Source organism: Anomaloglossus baeobatrachus, chromosome 3, assembly GCF_048569485.1.
Source record: "Anomaloglossus baeobatrachus isolate aAnoBae1 chromosome 3, aAnoBae1.hap1, whole genome shotgun sequence".
Lineage (NCBI taxonomy): Eukaryota > Metazoa > Chordata > Amphibia > Anura > Aromobatidae > Anomaloglossus > Anomaloglossus baeobatrachus.
The window spans coordinates 26,478,533-26,500,906 of record NC_134355.1 but is presented as its reverse complement, the minus strand read 5'-3'; the positions used below and the strand labels follow the sequence as shown (position 1 = coordinate 26,500,906).

Genomic DNA, 22,374 nt, shown 5'->3' with positions numbered 1-22,374 from the left:
AGGGAGCTCACTACATACAGATTTATACAGCCACCACTAGGGGGAGCTCACTACATACAGATTTATACAGTCACCACTAGGGGGAGCTCACTACATACAGATTTATACAGTCACCACTAGAGGGAGCTCACTACATACAGATTTATACAGCCACCACTAGGGGGAGCTCACTACATACAGATTTATACAGCCACCACTAGAGGGAGCTCACTACATACAGATTTATACAGCCACCACTAGGGGGAGCTCACTACATACAGATTTATACAGCCACCACTAGAGGGAGCTCACTACATACAGATTTATACAGCCACCACTAGGGGGAGCTCACTACATACAGATTTATACAGTCACCACTAGGGGGAGCTCACTACATACAGATTTATACAGCCACCACTAGAGGGAGCTCACTACATACAGATTTATACAGTCACCACTAGGGGGAGCTCACTACATACAGATTTATACAGCCACCACTAGAGGGAGCTCACTACATACAGATTTATACAGCCACCACTAGAGGGAGCTCACTACATACAGATTTATACAGCCACCACTAGAGGGAGCTCACTACATACAGATTATACAGCCACCACTAGGGGGAGCTCACTACATACAGATTATACAGCCACCACTAGGGGGAGCTCACTACATACAGATTTATACAGTCACCACTAGAGGGACCTCACTACATACAGATTTATACAGCCACCACTAGGGGGAGCTCACTACATACAGATTTATACAGCCACCACTAGAGGGAGCTCACTACATACAGATTTATACAGTCACCACTAGGGGGTGCTCACTACATACAGATTTATACAGCCACCACTAGGGGGAGCTCACTACATACAGATTTATACAGCCACCACTAGGGGGAGCTCACTACATACAGATTATACAGCCACCACTAGGGGGAGCTCACTACATACAGATTTATACAGTCACCACTAGAGGGACCTCACTACATACAGATTTATACAGCCACCACCAGAGGGAGCTCACTACTTACAGATTTATACAGCCACCACTAGAGGGAGCTCACTACATACAGATTTATACAGCCACCACTAGGGGGAGATCACTACTTACAGATTTATACAGTCACCACTAGAGGGAGCGCACTACATACAGATTTATACAGCCACAACTAGAGGGAGCTCACTACATACAGATTTATACAGCCACCACTAGAGGGAGCTCACTACATACAGATTTATACAGCCACCACTAGGGGGAGCTCACTACATACAGATTTATAGTCACCAAAGCACAGATTTCTACAGCTCCCATAGACGTTAGTACTAGAACGTTAGTGATAGTTATCTATCAGAATACGCAGGCACAGCAATGCAAATAAGTGATATTTACAATAATTCACTCCGATTGCTGTAAATATCTGCAATGCCCCTGAGATATATGGCAGCGCTAGTCACCTCAGGGTCACATTGAAGCCAGATGAAAAGATCTCTGTGCACATAAGCTCAAAATGATAGAAAACCTGTTGATTTAGGTCTGAAAACATGCTGCGTATGATACAGGGCACTAGCAAGAGGCAGCAACTTATTATAATATGAGATGCCAGTATTAAAGGATATGAACACCGATAGGGGCATTTTATTTTAATTATTTTGGGATAAAAATAACTTTTGAAAGGGTTTGATTGGAAATCCTGGAGTATTTAGATTCTGCAGCCTCTATGTATTACAGTACATAGCCGACTGAAAATGAGTTTCCCAAGAATTTGTGAAGGCTGAAAAGTGAACCGCGGGCCGCACCGCGCCCTCCTCCGCTGCCGCACCGCGCCCTCCTCCTCCGCTGCCGCACCGCGCCCTCCTCGTCCGCTGCCGCACCGCGCCCTCCTCGTCCGCTGCCGCACCGCGCCCTCCTCGTCCGCTGCCGCACCGCGCCCTCCTCGTCCGCTGCCGCACCGCGCCCTCCTCGTCCGCTGCCGCACCGCGCCCTCCTCCTCCGCTGCCGCACCGCGCCCTCCTCCTCCGCTGCCGCACCGCGCCCTCCTCCTCCACCGCACCGCGCCCTCCTCCACCGCACCGCGCCCTCCTCCACCGCACCCGCCAATGCCGCACCGCGCCCTCCTCCACCGCTGCCGCACCGCGCCCTCCTCCACCGCTGCCGCACCGCGCCCTCCTCCACCGCTGCCGCACCGCGCCCTCCTCCACCGCTGCCGCACCGCGCCCTCCTCCACCGCTGCCGCACCGCGCCCTCCTCCACCGCTGCCGCACCGCGCCCTCCTCCACCGCTGCCGCACCGCGCCCCTCCTCCACCGCTGCCGCACCGCGCCCTCCTCCACCGCTGCCGCACCGCGCCCTCCTCCACCGCTGCCGCACCGCGCCCTCCTCCACCGCACCGCACCCTCCAATGCCGCACCGCGCCCTCCTCCGCTGCTGCCCACCACCTGACGTCACCATAATTTGAGTCCTTAGGCTGCAGACAGGGGTGAACATATCGTTGGGAGGATCAGTGTGAGGCGCAGCAAATGAGATGCGGCCCCTCAGGAAAATTGATTGCCCGCACTGGTGTAGAAGATAGTTCAGGAGAAGAACGCGCTCACTGATGGATTCAACTGTTGCCTCCTTCTGCAGCATGCTATGTTGTATTGTGATACATAGAGGCTGGAGAAACCAAACGGTCCAAAACTTTTAATAAAACTCCACTGTAAAAATAAATGCATCCCCTATGGTGACCATATGTTATAACAAAATGCATGGAGGGTGGGAAGAAGCACCAGAAAGAGCACGGAGCGGCTGGGATATGCACACGGTCTGTCGTACCTCTGCTGGGGTCTATGCCGACGGCAAGAAAATCCAGAATAATGACATTAGTGGCAGAATGATAAAGAGTTAGTCCTGATGAAGGCTGTTAGTCGTGTGTTAATGGAACATAAACAGTCGCGATTGTCTGCAGCACCATTATTTACAATCAATCGTTGTACAGTGGAATACTTTGCAAAAATAAAAATACACATTTACAATTTTTTTACTATTTTCAAGATCTCTGCTACCTGTGAAATGTTCACAGCTGAGGTTTTGCTGCAATTGCACCCGGTCTACACAATGCTCAGGCTGGACATTAGACTGATCATTTGTTGCAATGTGTCAGTGCAGGTAAAACCTATGTAGACGTGAGAGATCTGAGCCTCAGAGGATTGTCTAAAGCGAAAACAACTGTAGCGAACCCTCAGCTGTGAAAGGTCTTGGTGTCCTGGGAGAGATCTTGGAGGTTGGAAGTTCTTATTACACAACAATTCAACTTTTATTTTTATAAATCCAGAAAACCCCTTTAAATCCGGCCGTAGAGACAGGAGGAGGCATCAGACTACACTGAGCTTGTTTGTAGTCTGTTACCATGGAGACACATATGTCTTCCTGAGAGCTGTATACACAAAACGGAAGGATTTTTTTTTTTTTTAATCATAACGTTTCTATTTTTTTATTTTACATAAACAGTAAATCGATTTAAAGGTGTTTTGTGGTGTGACACAGTGCGGTATAAATCAGTGCTGTATGCGGTATTATTCATTACTCACTTTTGTCTGTTTTATATCATCAATGTGGATGATTATACCATGTAATTACTCATACAGCTGCGAAGTTAAATGGATACAGACCCTGTCTGGGCATTATTATTTTTTTTACGTACATTCATGGTTTTTTTGGTTGGCAAAAAACACAATTTTGTAAAAGGTTTTATATTTTAGAGTAGTTTCTGCAGCCGCTATATATCACCGTACACAGCAGAATGAGTTACCGGTGAATCAACGGGGTCTGTGACCACTGTGATCTATGACCCGTTACAGTCCAGAGACGAGCTCGCTGACCAATTCACTGTTGACTCATTAAGTACCAAGATATATACAGGATGCAGAAGCAATTTTTTGGATCATGCCCTGATACATAAGTACATGCATTTAAGTAAAAAAAAAAAAAAGCCTCCAAACAAGTCTATATCCATTTAAATGGAGCACATCATTAAGAATAGACCAGAGTCCTCACCTCTCCGGCGAGCTGCAGAAACAATCTCCTGAAGTTGGGATCAATATGATCTTCATCCAAATCAGGCTGCCAGAAAAAGAAAGACAGCGGCGTTACCTCCGGCCGGTAATTAATTGGTTAAATCTCATTCATGGGTCCGTCAGGTATCCTCCAAAAAACAAGAAACTAGAGGGGTTTAAAGGGAATCTGTCGGCAGGTAATCTGATAGCTGCACGACGTAGGGCTGAGACACTGATTCCAGCGATGTGTCACTTGCTGAGCTTTATTTTGCTGTTTCAATACAATCAGTGTTTTATCAACAGGAGACTATCACTAGAGGACTAGGTGTCACCTGCCTCCTGATCCATCCCCACCTCTAGCACTGATTCTGTCACCATAGGTGATGTGGGCGGTGTTATACGTAGAGAACTACCAATCAGTGATGTGCACAGGGGGAATATACAGAGAGCTGCCAATCAGTGATGTGGGCTGGGTTATACACAGAGAACTACCAATCAGTGATGTGAATGGGGGTATACACAGAGCTGCCTATCAATGATGTGTACGGGATCATACACATAGAGCAATCAGTGATGTGGGCGAGGTTATATACAGATCTCCCAATCTGTGATATGGGCTGTTTTATACACAGAGTGTCAATAAAAGATATGGGCGGGGTTATCAACAGAGCTGGCAATCAGTGATGTGGGCGGGGTTATAAACAGAGCTGGCAATCAGTGATGTGGGCGGGGTTATAAACAGAGCTGGCAATCAGTGATGTGGGCGGGGTTATAAACAGAGCGCTACCAGTGATATGGGCGGGGTTATAAACAGAGCTGGCAATCAGTGATGTGGGCGGGGTTATAAACAGAGCGCTACCAGTGATATGGGCGGGGTTATACAGGGCTCCGCATTCTGAGCATGGCTAAATCTGCAGCAGAGAAAGAAGGGATTATATTACAAGTGACACATCGCTGGAATCAGCCTCTCTGCCCCTACAACCTGCTGCTCTCAGACTATATAGCAAGAACCTGCTAACAGATTCCCTTTAATATGGCACCTACTCGTTACTTGTCTGCACACCCCGTCCAGCACAGTCCATACATTACCTCATCAATGTTGGCCTCAATATCGTCATCGACAACACTAAAAGAGAAAAAGAAAAGAAAAATAAGGAGGAGTAAATACAATCACAGCCAAGTATTCAATAAAAGCTCAGATTATAATGTGGGAGCGGTACTGTGGGGTATATACAGTCTATGAGGTCACCCAATGGGTACACATCAGAGCTTCCAGGGCGCCACAGCATAAATACCATACAGTAATGTCAGGGTGCCTGTACACATTAGGGGAAATGCGGCTGGACTCACTGATTTTCGCTGGTGGTCTGGCAGGGACGGATGGACCTATGTGGCACCCCTGAGGCTCTGGTCGCCACAGGGTACTACACCTCAATTAAGGTACAGTATCTACAGTATCTCAGGTAAGGAGGGGGTTAATCACCGGTGTTCCACAAACACACACTACATACAGCTTAGGAGCCTTCACACCGGGTGGGATGGTTCAGGGTAGGGGGTGGCCATCACGATACATGGGACTTCCCCGGTCACTGAAGCCAGTCACCTGGGGACGGGTTCCACCTGAGGTAGATAAAGGCGCAACACACACACACACATCTAGAGCAGAGGAGCAGACCCGTCAGGACCATAGTTCTGGCAAGACATCTTTGGAAAACTTGGACTTTTACTGGGCCCGGGGCTTGGAGCGGGAGCTCAGCCGGGGTACCTAACTGCGGAGTGGGACATCCTAGAAATAGGACTCTCACTCCTCTCTCTCCAAACACCGGTGGTGACCTCTTACTGGATCTGGGATTGACCGGAGCCCATCACGGCAGTGACCAGTGTGACCGAGCTGGCAGCTGAAGTTGTGAGTAAACTACACCCTGAACCCGCAGAGACTGTGTTGGCTCATTCTTACCGGCACTGCCGCCCAGTGCTTAGGCACCAACGGCCATTAAAACCCTTATCATCCGCCCGGGGCCCGCTCTGCCTGCGACACCATCCCAGCTGCTATAACACCTGCCCCGGAAAGGAATGGGAAAAAGTTTAACGTGGACCTGGAACCACAATCCAATATATTAAAATATCAAAAATGTATTGGGTATTTAAAATCCAACGGATCCAAAACGTGAGAGAACACGCATAAGGGCACCTATGATTAAGGACTTGTTTTTACTTATTGTCCGAAACGCATAAGGTGCCCTTATGCGTGTTCTCTCATGTTTTGGATCCGTTGGATTTTAAATACCCAATACATTTTTGATATTTTAATATATTGGATTGTGGTGTCGGGTCCACTTTTGACTTTTTCCCAGTTATACACCAGCCTGGCCGGTCTGGAGGACGACGAGCACCTGCAAGTCTTGGAGAACAGTTGCTTATGGTAAGCTGAAGTCTGTTATTCTCTTTCTCCCGGAAAGGAATCCTTCAGCAGCGGCTACTACTGGACGCATACCACAGGTGGTGTCATGACAAACTTTCCCCAATATGTCCGAGAGCAGAGGGGCCAGAAGGAGAGCAAAGGGGCCAGAAGGAGAGCAAAGGAGCCAGATGGAGAGCAAAGGGGCCAGATGGAGAGCAGAGGGGCCAGATGGAGAGCAGAGGGGCCAGATGGAGAGCAGAGGGGCCAGATGGAGAGCAGAGGGGCCAGATGGAGAGCAGAGGGGCCAGATGGAGAGCAGAGGGGCCAGATGGAGAGCAGAGGGGCCAGATGGAGAGCAGAGGGGCCAGATGGAGAGCAGAGGGGCCAGATGGAGAGCAGAGGGGCCAGATGGAGTGCAGAGGGGCCAGATGGAGTGCAGAGGGGCCAGATGGAGAGCAGAGGGGCCAGAAGGAGAGCAGAGGGTCCAGAAGGAGAGCAGAGGGTCCAGAAGGAGAGCAGAGCGTCCCAAAGAGTAGCAGAGGAGCGCAAGAAGGAGCATAGGGGCCCAAAGAGGAGCAGAGGAGCCCAAGAAGGAGTATAGGGGCCCAAAGAGGAGCAGAGGGACTAGAAGGAAAGCAGAGGGACCCGAAGGGTCATGCATTGGGGATGTGGTGGAAATTTTTAGTACACTGTATATGAGGGGAAAGAAGATGGCTCAGGACGAGGACACCACACCCCGATCCGGTCACTTACTGAGTCTCCGCATTCTTTTCAGAAAAGACACGAAGGCAGAAGTCTCCTATTTTATTAGGCTCAAACGTGGAGGGGACGATGATGTATTCTCCGGCAGGAAGGCGGAATCTATTGAGAACTTCTCGTAGATTTATAAAGGTATCTGATCGATCTCGGGCCTTGTTCCTCAAGAAGAAATCTCTTTTCAGGTGCACATTGGTCTGACCCTGGAGCTGAAGAAAAGAATTTAACCTATTAATGACCACTGGGAGAGAAGCGATGAATGCCCAATGTAGGATATTCCTTTAATGACAGATTTAATGTACTGCAAGAGGCTTGGAAAAGTCAGAATATGGCTGTATGTGGCTCCCCTGTCACTCCCTGGTCCTCGGGGGTTGTACTTTATCACTCCTTAGTTCTTAGGGGTTGGAATCCATCAACTCCTTGGTTCTTAGAGGTTGGAATCCATCACTTCTGGGTCCTTGATGGGCTGGACGCCAACACACCCTGATCCTCGGGGGCTGGACGCCAACACACCCTGATCCTCGGGGGCTGGACGCCAACACACCCTGATCCTCGGGGGCTGGACGCCAACACACCCTGATCCTCAGGGGCTGGACGCCAACACACCCTGATCCTCGGGGGCTAGAAACCATCAGGCCGTGATCCTCGGAGGCTGGACGCCATCACACCCTAGTCCTTGGGGGTTGGACACCATTGCTCTAAGGTCCTGTGGGGTTGAACACCATCGATCCCTGGTTCTCAGGGGTTAGAGGTCATCGCTCCCTAGTTTTCAGAGGATCAACTCCATCACTCCTAGGTCCTCGTGGGGGTTGGACGCCATCACACCCTGGTCCACAGGAGTGGGATGCCATCACACCCTGGTCTTTGGGAGTTGAACTCCAACACCTCCTTGGGAGCTGGACTCCATCACACCCAAATCCTCGAGGGTTGGCCTCCATCACGCCATGGTACTCGGGGGCTGGATACCATCAGGCCCTGATCCTTGGGGGCTGGATACCATCAGGCCCTGATCCTTGGGGGCTGGATACCATCAGGCCCTGATCCTTGGGGGCTGGATACCATCAGGCCCTGATCCTTGGGGGCTGGACACCATCACACCGTAGTCCTTTGGGGTTGGATGCCATCGCTCCCTGGTTTTCAGAGGATCAACTCCATCACTCCTGAGTCCTTCGGGGCTGGATTCCATCACACCCTGATCCTCGGGGTCTGAACTCCAACACACCCTGATTCTTGGGGGTTCGACTCCATTACACCCCTTTCTGAAATGTACATGCTTTTTTTTTTTATGTTCACCATTGTGGGGGAGGCATATGGTTTCCAGATGTTTTCGGCTGATTCATCAATTGGGACAATTTAAAGGTTTCTACATTTTTACACAAATCTACTCCAGTCCTTTCCAGCCGGGAGTGATGTTATGGAAGCCTGAAACGTCTGAAACGTTTATATTTTAGACAAATAGGAAATTTTTTATGAAAAAAGTGCAATAAAAATCCTAGAGGAAAAATAAAGAGCATCTTGGAGTTTGTACAGAATTCGGGAGCCAGGCATGCCGGTTTGAAGAATTTAGTGCAAAAATGACATTGTAAGAAAAAAAAAGGATTTTTATTATAAATATTACCATCACTCCCCTGAGGGGCAGATCTCTGGCTTTTGCCACTTACCTTCCCCTATAATGAAGGCGCACAGTGTACGTACCTGAGCCGGGACCTGCGGGCAGAAGACAATATTATTATACGGCCCAGCAATGTGCGCACAATGTCAGATTCACATCCCGGCCTTGAACCTGCCTCATAGATTGCAAATCCGATAGTGTGCATGTCCTCGCCCATCTTCCTCGCCTTCCTGCGGTTCTTTTGGATCAGGCCCACAATGAAGGTGCAGCCTTCCTCCCCGTCGTCCGGGTCATCGTCTTCCTCCTCCAACTTTATCAGGAATTGTGGGTTCATCCAGAAAGTGTCTGCGAGAAACAAGAAAGTGGCTGAGTACAGGACCCTTTTGTGATCATATGCTGCAGATGCCCATCTCCTGAAACACTCTGCACTGCTGGGATGCCATCCTGCTTCTACTGTGTGACTCTAAGCCTGCGAACACCTGGTTGTCTCCATTCTCCTCCTCACATTAGGACAGGTGACTTCATGACTGTCGCTCTTATGGGGGAATGTGTCACACGGAGGTTTTTGCAAACATCACCGACAGTCACAGCGGTGTCAGGATCTGTTCAGACTACGGATTCTGACACTCCACTTGGTAACTTCTTTGATGTCTGTAATCAGCGCAGGCTAACTCGGACGTCGACCTGCAGAGAGGTAGTTCATAGGCAGGCTAGAAAGAGTTAATCTCTGATAGTCTGCTTGTTAGTCTCTTTTGATCACATATTGTGGGGGAGCCAATCACACCTGCTCCCCTCCTATATATGCTAGCTAGATCCTTCCTTCTTAGCTGGTCCGGTGAGATGTTGTGATGCAGACAATCTGGTAGCTGTAGTACATGTTGCTGTGTGCGGTTATGGCGTTAACCCTTGTTTTCTTTTTGTCCCTACCTTCCTGCTCTTGCTTTTCTCCTGAGTCTCTCATTGTTTATTCCTATGAGCTTGCAGTGTGTCAGAGTTTTGGTTTTCTCCTGTCTGTTTTGATCTGTGTTTCCATCTCACTGCTGCCCCTTCTTTCCCTGGTGGAAGGGGGGAATCAGATCAGTTCTGGTCAGGAGCAGGGCCAGGCACGGGACTCTGGCATCTCAACCATCAGGTGTAATCCGGAGGGCCTCTTAGGGTGAGGGATAGCATAGGAGCCCCTGTCCCTCGCTTTCCTGCAGTCACATCGTGACAGCACGGTGACTGTCGCTCTCATGGGGGACACCGCGGCTGTCGCTCTCATGGGGGACACCGCGGCTGTCGCTCTCATGGGGGACACCGCGGCTGTCGCTCTCATGGGGGACACCGCGGCTGTCGCTCTCATGGGGGACACCGCGGCTGTCGCTCTCATGGGGGACACCGCGGCTGTCGCTCTCATGGGGGACACCGCGGCTGTCGCTCTCATGGGGGACACCGCGGCTGTCGCTCTCATGGGGGACACCGCGGCTGTCGCTCTCATGGGGGACACCGCGGCTGTCGCTCTCATGGGGGACACCGTGGATCTGCCCGTGAATATCATTGATATGCGGACGCTGTTATTAACAAACTAGTTCCTCCATAACTAAGACATATGCGTCTTTGTCTACACGGCCATAATGACAGTTTCCAAAATCTAGGTAGAAACTGCCGGAGTAAAAAGGCCCCTGTGATACGGAAGCCATAAACTATGGTATCACCGCACGGACAGATCCAATCACCTGGAAAATTCCTGCAGCCGCCGGCGGTCGATCCTCGCCTCCACGTGCCGTCCATCTTCACCAGGCTCCATTTCTTGTATTTGTCTGAGGACAGGGTGTCCGGTGTGAGGTTGCAGATCTCCAGCCTGGAGTATTGTCTTAAGAAATCATTATAAGACATCCTGATGGAAAAACAAAGATGAGTTAGAACACGACAGGGGCGCTTGATGCTACCCACTATGGATGAAACCAAAGCTTTAAATAAAAATATATAATCTTAAAGAAGCTGGCCTGCTAATACATCACATCCTCCATAAAAAGGATTACCAATTACTGTGATAAACCAATCCCGTGAGGAGTTATGACATTTACTAACACAGTATAGCGCCACCTGGTGTTCACAGTGTATAACAATGAGCACAGCCTGCCTGTGAGCTGGACGCAAAAAAGGGTTTCTATTGGTTGATCACCAAGCTGTGCGGAGAATGACTGAGCATGTGCGACCACCAGAACTCCGCTCATTAGGTGGACGTGCATGCTGTTATGTTCTCTGACCACCAGGTTGAATCCATGCTCAACGACCCCACTGTATACAAAAAATTGGATTTTGATCCTACTGAGAAATTTTCTGCATTGATTGTCCGATTGATTGATGAAGGTGTACATTTGAATTATATTACTGAGAAACAAAGGGATTATCTCATTGTACAACATCCTGTTACCCCGACTCTGCACGCTTTACCCAAGACACACAAGGGAATATCACCTCCCCCAATGAGGCCAATAGTCTCAGGTATCGGCTCTTCCAATGAACACATGAGTGAATGGCTGGATTCAATACTGCAGCCTTTAACCCATAGAACTCCAGGGTACATCAAAGATAGTATTGATATTCTTGATCAGTTTTCCAATAAAATTTGGCAAACAGGCTTCAGTTGGCTTAGTTGCGATGTTATATCACTGTACACTACTATTCCTTTATCTGTAGCTATACAAGCTTTGATTTTTCATTTGAATAAATATAGCTCCTATTCTTCAGCGTTTCAAAATTATATCGTACAAGTTGCGCAATTTTTGATGGAGCATAATTTTTTCGTGTTCAACAAACAGTTTTATTTACAGTACCACAGAGTTTCTATGGGTGCTAAATTTTCGCCTTCAATTGCGAATTTGGTTATGGCTCATTGGGAGGAAAAATACTTATATGATATCAATAACCCTTAGGCTATGTGCGCACTAGTGCGTTTTTCCCGCGGATTTACCCGCAATCTTTGTGCAGACATTTCCCAGCAAATTCTATGGTAAAAAAAAAAGCTGTGCGCACTGGTGCGGATTTTTCTCAAGAAATTTCCTTGAGAAGAATTTCTCGAGAAACTGTCTTGAGAAAATGAACATGTCCATTATTTCCGCAGGTACCCTGCGGATTTCGGCAGTACAGCCTGCAAAAATCCGCAGGGAACCATCCGCGGGAAAATCGCGGCAATTCCGCGGCTAATCCGTGGCAAATCCGCGTCAAATCCGCATGCGGATTTGGTGCGGATTTTTTCCGGAGGTCTGGAAATCTTTCACTCCCAGAAGTTTCTCAAGAAATTTTCTTGAGAAACTTCTCATTTCTAGTGCGCACATAGCCTTACTGTAAATTCATCCACTGGTACGGTAGATTTATTGATGACCACTTATTCATTTAGAATGGTCCCATCTTATTACGGTAATTCCGGAGTTCATGAATTATTTAAACAATAATCAATTCAATCTAAAATTTACCCATTTTTGTGACAATAATAAAATTAATTTTTTGGATTTGACTTTCACAGGCGTGCCTAACCAGATTATATCCACTTGTATTTATCGTAAACCACTGTCCGGAAATACAATTTTACACGCTATGAGTAGTCATCCTAATCATACAATCAAAGCTGTACCAGTGGGTGAATTTACCAGGGTTTTGCGTAATTGCAGTGAGCATTCTGCATATAACAATGACGTCAGGTCAGCTGAAGCCAGATTAAGTGCAAGGGGTTATCCATCCTGGACACTTCAGAGAGCACGCAAGATAGTAGAAAATAAAAAACGTGATCAATTGATAGATTTTTTCAAATAAAAACTCTGAATGTAAAATCAATAAGAATAACATGAAATTGCAAAACAAAAAATAGTGCTATCTTTACAATACAGCACACAATTTAATCACATCAAAAATATTATTAAACGGTATTTACCCGTTTTAAATGAAGACCCTGTTCTTGCAACCATACTGCAATCTGGTTGCAGTGTGGTTGCTAAAAAAGCACCTTCACTGGGCAACATTCTTTCACCTAGTTTTTTTTTATAAAAAATAAACCTGTTTCCACCTGGCTTGAACACAAGGGATTTTTCAGATGCTGCCGCACATGTGAATTTTTCCTTACCTTGTAGCTCATTCTCAAATACTGGTGAGACTGTCACATATTCCATTTTGAGGTACATTAATTGTAATACCACCGATGTGGTTTACTGCATTAAGTGCACCAGCTGCAACCTACTTTATATTGGTTGCACAGTGAGAAAACTCAAGGTGCGTTTTAATGAACATATCCAGGATATTTATAATTCTAATGGCACCGTTATTCCAGCCAGAAATCTCTCATCGGCATCCAGACATTATATTTCACATCATAATTGCAATACTAATTCCCTGCGTATTTTTGGTTTAGAAAAAGCTAAAATCTCTCCTCGTGGTGGTGATATCCAACATCAGGTTCTCACACGTGAGGCTTTTTGGATATTTCATTTGGGAACTAGAATACCCAATGGTCTTAATCTGAGACGAGATGTCAGGTTTCATTATTAAATCTTGGTAGATAATGTTCGCATGTACATTTCGGATGATAGAGGTTTTTTTATATATATATATATATATATATATATATATATATATATATATATATATATATATATATATATATATATATATATATATATATATATAAAAAAAAATATATATATATATATATATATATATATAAAATATATATATATATAGAAAAGATTTTTGATATTAAAATTCCACATAAAAAAAAACAATGTTCATTTATTGTTGAATTTTTGTATTGTTGTTTTGTATGTGATCTACCCCATGCTGGCACATGTGCTTTCTGATTAAACACACTCCACCCATTGGTAGGAGTGAGTTTAAATGCTTGTGAGCAAGATATGTTCATTCAGGCTTGACAAAGAACGCAGGCAGCGTTCGAAACGCGTAGCCTTACGCTGCATATGGGCTCCCTATTTTTGTCATCTCATTAATTTTACGTCCTTTAATAAAATTTTGCATCAGTTTTACTACTACTCCGGAAGCCGGATTTTTTCTTCTAACAATGAGCACAGCCTGCCTGTGAGCTGGACGCAAAAAAGGGTTTCTATTGGTTGATCAAGCTGTGCGGAGAATGACTGAGCATGTGCGACCACCAGAACTCCATTAGGTGGACGTGCATGCTGTTATGTTCTCTGACCACCAGGTGGAGACATTATGTTAAAAAAAAATAGTTCTAATTCTTTACTGGATCATTTTTTTTTAAATGGGTACAAAGGGCAAATATTATTAATTTTCTATTAACTACACAGTGGATATAATATCTAATGGCAGCCAAGCCCTTTAACTCCTTCCCATCACAACTATGGCTATGTGAGAACTTCTTAAATTTTCTGAGACCCATCTTACTCCTCTAATTCCCATCAATGGAGCAGGGTGGATGCTTATTTTTGTGCTGGCCAAGCTATACTTTTTATTTGTGCCATATTTGGGTATATTCAATTGTTTAAAAACTTTTTTTTTAATTTTTTGGGGGAGGTGTCATTGTATCTTTTTTTTAAACATCCAAAAAGATATTTATTTAAAAAAAAAAAAAAACTTAATAAACTTTCTCATTGGGGAAAGTGTTATTGTAGCATTTTTTTTTTACAGTCCAAAAAGTTGGGAAAGATATTTATTTAAATAAAAAAAAGCAACTTTTGAAAAACTTAATTTTTTTTTTGGGCTGGGGGGGGTAAGCGGGGGTTATTTGTAGCATTTTTTTTTTACCATACAGAAAATTGTTAAAAGATAATTATTTTTTAAAAAAAACAACTTTAAAAACTTTCTTATTGGGGGAGGTTTTATTGCAGCAATTTTTTTTACAAAAAGTCCAAAAAATTGGTAGATATGCATTTAAATTTTTTAAAAAAAGTTTTGAAAAACTTTTAATTTCTTTTTTTTCGGGGGGGGGGGGGGGGGGGGTAAGGGGGAAGGGGGCTTGATAGCGTTTTTTTACCATACAAATATTGTTGAAGATATTTAAAAAAAAAAAAAACAAATAAAAACACTTTTTAAAAACTTTTTTATTGGCGGACGTGTTATTGTAGCATTTTTTTTTTTACAGTCCAAAAAGTTGGGAAAGATTTATTTAATTAAAAAAAAAAAAAAGACTTGAAAAACTTAATTTTTTTGGGGGTGCGGGGGTTAATTGTAGCATTTTTTATTTTACCATACAAAAAAAGTATGAAGAATATTTATTAAAAAAATACAACACTTTCTTATTGGGGGAGGTGAAATTGTAGCATCTTTTTTTACAGACCAAAATGTTAAAGATATTGATTTAATTTATAAAATAAAAAAAAAAACAACAAACTTTTGAAAAAACTTTTTTGGGGGTGGTTTAATTGTAGCATTTTTTATTTTAACCATACAAAAAAATTATGAAGGATATTTATTAAAAAAAAAAAAACACAAAACAATTTTCTTATTGGGAGAGATGTTATTGTAGCATTTTTTTATTTTTTTTTTACAGTCAAAAAAAATTGTTAAAAAGATATTTAGTTTAAAAAAAAAAAAAAAAAAAAAAAAGCAAAACAAACTTTTGAAAAACTTTTAATTTTCGGGGGAGGTGTTATTGTAGCATTTTTTTTACCACCCAAAAAGTTAAGGATATTTATTAAAATTTTTTTTTTTAAAAAAAAAAACAACTTTTTGGGGTGAGGTGTTATTGTAGCCTTTTTTTTTTTTTTTTTTTTACAGTCCAAAAAGTTGTTAGAAGATATTTATTTAAAAAAAAAAATGAATAAAGAAGGGAATTTTGTTTACTTACCGTAAATTCCTTTTCTTCTAGCTCTAATTGGGAGACCCAGACAATTGGGTGTATAGGCTATGCCTCCGGAGGCCGCACAAAGTATTACACTCAAAAGTGTTAAGCCACTCCCCTTCTGCCTATACACCCCCCGTGCTCCCACGGGCTCCTCAGTTTTGGTGCAAAAGCAAGAAGGAGGAAAAAGAATTAAAAACTGGTTTAAAGTAATTTCAATCCGAAGGAATATCGGAGAACTGAAACCATTCAACATGAACAACATGTGTACACAAAAAAACAGGGGCGGGTGCTGGGTCTCCCAATTAGAGCTAGAAGAAAAGGAATTTACGGTAAGTAAACAAAATTCCCTTCTTCTTTGTCGCTCTATTGGGAGACCCAGACAATTGGGACGTCCAAAAGCAGTCCCTGGGTGGGTAAAATAATACCTCGTAAGAGAGCCGTAAAACGGCCCTTTCCTACAGGTGGGTAACCGCCGCCTGAAAGACTCGCCTACCTAGGCTGGCATCCGCCGAAGCATAGGTATGCACCTGATAGTGCTTCGTGAAAGTGTGCAGGCTCGACCAGGTAGCCGCCTGACACACCTGCTGAGCCGTAGCCTGGTGCCTCAAAGCCCAGGACGCGCCCACGGCTCTGGTAGAATGGGCCTTCAGCCCTGAGGGAACCGGAAGCCCAGCCGAACGGTAAGCTTCGATAATTGGCTCCTTGATCCACCGAGCCAGGGTTGATTTGGAAGCCTGTGACCCTTTACGCTGGCCAGCGACAAGGACAAAGAGTGCATCCGAGCGGCGCAGGGGCGCCGTACGAGAAATGTAGAGTCTGAGTGCTCTCACCAAATCTAACAAGTGCAAATCCTTTTCACATTGGTGAACTGGATGAGGATAAAAAGAAGGTAAGGAAATATCCTGATTGAGATGAAAGGGGGATACCACCTTAGGGAGAAATTCCGGAACCGGACGTAGAACCACCTTGTCCTGGTGAAACACCAGGAAAGGGGCTTGGCACGACAACGCTTCTAGCTCAGACACTCTCCGAAGGGAAGTGACTGCTACTAGAAAAACCACTTTCTGCGAAAGTCGTGAGAGGGAAATATCTCTCATTGGCTCGAATGGTGGTTTCTTAAGAACCATCAGCACCCTGTTTAGATCCCAGGGTTCTAACGGCCGCTTGTAAGGTGGAACTATGTGACAAACCCCCTGCAGGAACATGCGTACCTGTGGAAGTCTGGCTAGGCGCTTCTGGAAAAACACAGAGCGCTGAGACTTGTCCCTTAAGGGAGCCGAGCGACAAACCCTTTTCCAGTCCAGATTGAAGGAAGGACAGAAAAGTAGGTAATGCAAATGGCCAGGGAGAAAAACCCTGAGCAGAGCACCACGACAGAAAAATTTTCCACGTCCTGTGATAGATCTTGGTGGACGTTGGTTTCCTAGCCTGTCTCATAGTGGCAATGACGTCTTGAGATAACCCTGGAGACGCTAGGATCCAGGACTCAATGGCCACACAGTCAGGTTGAGGGCCGCAGAATTCAGATGGAAAAACGGCCCTTGAGATAGCAAGTCTGTTCGGTCTGGTAGTGCCCACGGTTGGCCGACCGTGAGATGCCACAGATCCGGGTACCACGACCTCCTCGGCCAGCCTGGAGCGACGAGGATGGCGCGGCGGCAGTCGGCCCTGATCTTGCGTAACACTCTGGGCAACAGTGCCAGCGGAGGAAACACATAAGGGAGCTGAAACTGCGAGCAATCCTGAACTAAGGCGTCTGCCGCCAGAGCTCTGGGATCTTGAGACCGTGCCGGAAGGGGACGCAGGTGAAACTGCGCGAAAGGGACTGCCTCCATTGCTGCCACCATCTTCCCCAGGAAGTGCATGAAGCGCCTCAAGGGGTGTGACTGGCCTTGAAGGAGAGATTGTACCCCTTTCTGTAGTGACTGCTGCTTGATCAGCGGAAGCTTCACTATCGCTGAGAGGGTATGAAACTCCATGCCAAGATACGTCAATGATTGGGCCGGTGTCAGATTTGACTTTGGAAAATTGATGATCCACCCGAAACCCTGGAGAGTCTCCAGGGTAGCGTCGAGGCTGCGTTGGCATGCCTCTTGAGAGGTGCCTTGATTAGCAGATCGTCCAAGTACGGGATCACCGAGTAACCCTGCGAGTGTAGGAGCGCTACTACAGTAGCCATAACCTTGGTAAAAACCCGTGGGGCTGTTGCCAGGCCGAACGGCAGTGCCACGAATTGCAGTTGTTCGTTTCCTATGGCGAAGCGCAAGAAGCGCTGGTGTTCTGGAGCAAATCGGTACGTGGAGATAAGCATCTTTGATATCGATCGATGCAAGGAAATCTCCTTGGGACATTGAAGCGATGACGAAGCGGAGGGATTCCATCCTGAACCGTCTGGCTTTTACGTGTTTGTTGAGCAGTTTCAGGTCCAGGACCGGGCGGAAAGACCCGTCCTTCTTTGGGACTACAAACAAGTTGGAGTAAAAACCATGGCTCTGTTGCTGGAGAGGAACAGGGATCACCACTCCTTCTGCCTTCAGAGTGCGCAGCGCCTGCAGAAGAGCCTCGGCTCGCTCGGGAGGCGGGGATGACCTGAAGAATCAATTGAGAGACAGAATGTCTCTCACCCAGCGGTCTTTTATTTGTGGCAGCCAGGTGTCGCAAAAGCGGGAGAGCCTGCCACCGACCGAGGATGCTGCTAGAGGAGGTCGAAAGTCATGAGGAAGCCGCTTTGTTAGCGGCGCCTCCGGTGGTCTTTTTAGGACGTGACTTAGACCGCCATGCATCAGAGTTCCTTTGTTCTTTCTGAGACCTTTTGGACGAGGAGAATTGGGACCTGCCCTCGCCCCGAAAGGACCGAAACCTCGACTGCCCTCTCCTCTGTTGGGGTATGTTCTGTTTGGGCTGGGGTAAGGATGTATCCTTTCCCTTGGATTGTTTGATGATTTCATCCAAACGCTCGCCAAACAGCCTGTCGCCAGAAATTGGCAAACTGGTTAAGCGCTTTTTGGAAGCAGAATCTGCCTTCCATTCCCGTAGCCACAAGGCCCTGCGGAGTACCACCGAATTGGCGGCCGCAACCGCCGTACGGCTCGCAGAGTCCGGGACAGCATTAATAGCGTAAGACGCAAATGCCGAGGTCTGGGTGGTAATGGATGCCACTTGTGGCGCGGACGTGCATGTGGCTGCTTCAATTTGCGCTTGACCTGCTGAGATAGCTTGTAGCGCCCATACGGCTGCGAATGCTGGGGCAAAAGAAGCTCCGATAGCTTCATAGATGGATTTCAACCAGAGCTCCATCTGCCTGTCAGTGGCATCTTTAAGCGAGGCCCCATCTTCCACTGCAAGTATGGATCTAGCCGCCAGTCTGGAGATTGGAGGATCCACTTTGGGACACTGAGTCCAACCTTTAACCACGTCAGGGGGAAAAGGATAACGTGTATCCTTAAGGCGCTTAGAAAAAACGCTTATCTGGACAAGCATGGTGATTCTGGACTGCCTCTCTGAAATCAGAGTGGTCTAGAAACATACTCGGTGTACGCTTGGGGAACCTGAAACGGAATTTCTCCTGCTGAGAAGCTGACTCCTCCGCCGGAGGAGCTGAGGGAGAAATATCCAGCATTTGATTGATAGACGCAATAAGATCGTTCACTATGGCGTCCCCGTCTGGAGTATTAAGATTGAGAGCGCCCTCAGGATCAGAATCCTGATCAGCTGTCTCCGCATCATCAACCAGAGATTCCCCCCGCTGAGACCCTGAACAATATGATGTCGAGGGAAATTCTAAGCGAGCTCGCTTAGTCGGTCTGGGACTGGGGTCTAAGTCAGAACCCTCAGCCTGGGATGTATGAGATACCCCGGGAGGACATTGTTGGTCCAACTGAGGGGGGCCAGGGAACAATGATTCAACAGAGTCCCTTTGCTGAGATACCGGCCTGGACTGCAAGGCTTCTAGTATCTTAGCCATAGTCTCAGAGAGTTTTGCAACTCAGTCCCCGTCACCTGGACAGTGTCAACAGGTGGCTCCCCCTGGGCCCCTCTTAGCAGAGGCTCTGGCTGAAGAAGTGCCACAGGGGCCGAACATTGCACACAATGAGGGTCAGTGGGACCTGCCGGCAGCTGGGTCGTACAAGCGGCGCAGGCAGCATAATAAGCCTGTGTTTTGGCACCCCTGCCTTTGTGGGCGCCATGCTATTGTTTTCCCTGAGTAACACAATAGGGTATATAGCCAGAATGAACTGTGCTCATACAGTGAAAGAGTATACTATAAACAAATAATGTATCAATACACTACAGCACCATGGGGCTAGCACCAACAGGTGCTGCTTACCACCCGCTTTAAAGCGGTTGTGAGGCCACCAGAGACCGTGTCTGGGTCTCCCAGGGTTTGTCCCTCTCTGCAGCGTCGGAGGAGCTGACAGGAATGGCTGCGGCGTCCTGACGAGAGGAGGGAGCCGTGGGCGTGGCCGAGAAAGTGCGGGAACTGGTGCTCACACTGTGCACAGTGAGGGGGGTGGAGAATGGAAATCATACTCCAGCCCTCAGTGCTGCTCGTTCCGTGCAGCGTCCCGCCCTTCCCCTGCCTGTCAGGGCTGTGGGCGGGAGAAAAGGAAACTAGGCCGCAAGAAAGCCGGACTCGAGTATAAGCGTGGCCGCCGTAAAAGCGCGGCCGGCGCCGAAGTCCCCGGCGAACTACAAGTCCCAGCCGCGCCGCAGTTTCCCATGGCAGCGGCGGTTAGCGCGGTAGCCCCTACATATAAACACACTCAGCGACGCTGAGTGTGTAATAGCACAGTTTAACCCGGTCAGCGCCGCGGTCCCCGGTGCACTAGCACACCCAGCAAAGCTGAGGTGTTGCCGTGCGCGGTCCCCACAGGGATACAGAGTACCTTCAAGTAGCAGGGCCATGTCCCTGAACGGTACCCGGCTCCTATCCAGCAGGCTCCACAGGAGTTGTGGATGAAGCACGGTCTCAGTGCCTGGAGACCGATAGGATCCCACTTCACCCACAGCCCTGAGGGGGATGGGGAAGGAAAGCAGCATGTGGGCTTCAGCCTCCGTACCCGCAATGGATACCTCAACCTTAACAACACCGCCGACAAGAGTGGGGTGAGAAGGGAGCATGCTGGGGGCCCTATATGGGCCCACTTTTCTTCCATCCGACCTGGTCAGCAGCTGCTGCTGACCAATCTGTGGAGCTATGTGTGCAGGTCTGCCTCCTTCGCACAAAGCAATAAAACTGAGGAGCCCGTGGGAGCACGGGGGGTGTATAGGCAGAAGGGGAGGGGCTTAACACTTTTGAGTGTAATACTTTGTGCGGCCTCCGGAGGCATAGCCTATACACCCAATTGTCTGGGTCTCCCAATAGAGCGACAAAGAAAATATTTACTGTAGTAACAAATAACTTAAAAAAAGAGAAGATAATAGTGAGTGGGTTAATCCATGGCTCCTATTAGTGTCGGTCTGTGCACTTTGCCCTCCTGTGATATTACTGCATCTTGCGCAGCACGGTGGTTGCCGGCGGTGCACTTTTCGCCCGTGCGGTAGGACAGGCATTTCCTGCTCTCCTGGGCGAGGTTCTTCTGTGACTCCGCTCTGGTTTCATGTTTTTTGGCTTCTTTCCTGCACAGGAGAGGACTCGCCCGCCGGCCGCTATTCAGCACTGTACAATAGCTTGTATGGCTGAATAGTAACCAGAGCCGCGCGGAAAAGACTTTCCCTGCACCCTGTGATTCCCTAGAAAGTCAATAAACCCTCTGCAGAACTTTTCTTCAACTTAAAGGAGTTCTCCTCGTTAGATAATCTGGGGGATCTTAAAGGTAAAGCTGGCAATTAAGTGTTAATTGTCCTTGCAGTGCCCCCGCAGGAGTAATAAGGTATTACACAGTTACCGCTTGCTGTCTGCATAATGCACAGATCGGCCGGATTCTCCAAAGAAAGAGGAGCTTTTTGAAGCCGCGGATTTTGCCCTGGTCATGCTGGGAGTTGTAGTTTTGCAAAAGTTGGAGAGCGCTAGTCAAATACCAATATAAATAAAAAGCGGTAAGACCGGGTGACTTACCAAAACTCTCCGTCGTCGCAGCGTTTAATCAGTCGGTCTCGTTCCCCCGGATCCACGTTATTCCATTCACTAGAACTGAATGTGAAATGAAGGCGTGAAATCATCAGAACGTGTGTTGTGCACATTCAGCGTTCACAGTAGCGATACCGCCATTATTTACCAATGACAAATGCACACAACAGAGCTGCAATCATAATTCTGGTGACTTTCTATTTCTTCAATTCCCTGCAAATCCGAACAACTCACAGTAGATTGTCTGTCTGTACACGATGTTCTACAATATTGCATTATCAGAGACAGCGTAATGTCATGCATTACAGAGCTGCATTCATAATTCTGCTTGCAACCTATTCGTTAACTTCAAATCCTTACAACCTTCAATTAACTATGGGTCTGTATACAGCATGTTGTGCTGTGTTGCAATGTGTGTCTTGTATACGACTATTCAAGAGCTGCATTCATAATTCTGCTGGTTACCTAGTAATTAACTGCAAATCCTTACAACCCTCAATTAGCTATATGTCTGTATACAACATGTCGTGCTGTGTTGCAATGTGTGTCATGTGTATGATTGCACCAGAGCTGCATTCATAATTCTACTGACTTCCTACCAGCTTACTGCAAAGCCACACAATCCACAATTAGGCTGCTTTCACACTACGTTTTTTTAGCATGCGTCATGAACGGCTTTTTGCTGCAAAAGTGGATCCTGTTTTTGCAAAGAAAAACACATGCAAAC

At 46.9% G+C, this 22,374-nt stretch overlaps 1 protein-coding gene across 1 annotated transcript in view; it reads right to left on the bottom strand.

Moving 5' to 3' along the window:
* The window catches only part of LOC142295939 (calpain-2 catalytic subunit-like), a 68,049-nt gene that overhangs the window by 10,018 nt on the left and 35,657 nt on the right, over positions 1-22,374 (bottom strand). Inside the window, exons 8-14 of the mRNA XM_075339070.1 lie at positions 21,636-21,710; positions 10,500-10,660; positions 8,960-9,129; positions 8,868-8,879; positions 7,170-7,381; positions 5,105-5,141; positions 4,017-4,082 (exon numbers count right to left, since the gene is read on the bottom strand). Of these exons, the coding sequence (XP_075195185.1) occupies positions 4,017-4,082; positions 5,105-5,141; positions 7,170-7,381; positions 8,868-8,879; positions 8,960-9,129; positions 10,500-10,660; positions 21,636-21,710 (733 nt within the window). The remainder of the gene's footprint in view (positions 1-4,016; positions 4,083-5,104; positions 5,142-7,169; positions 7,382-8,867; positions 8,880-8,959; positions 9,130-10,499; positions 10,661-21,635; positions 21,711-22,374) is intronic.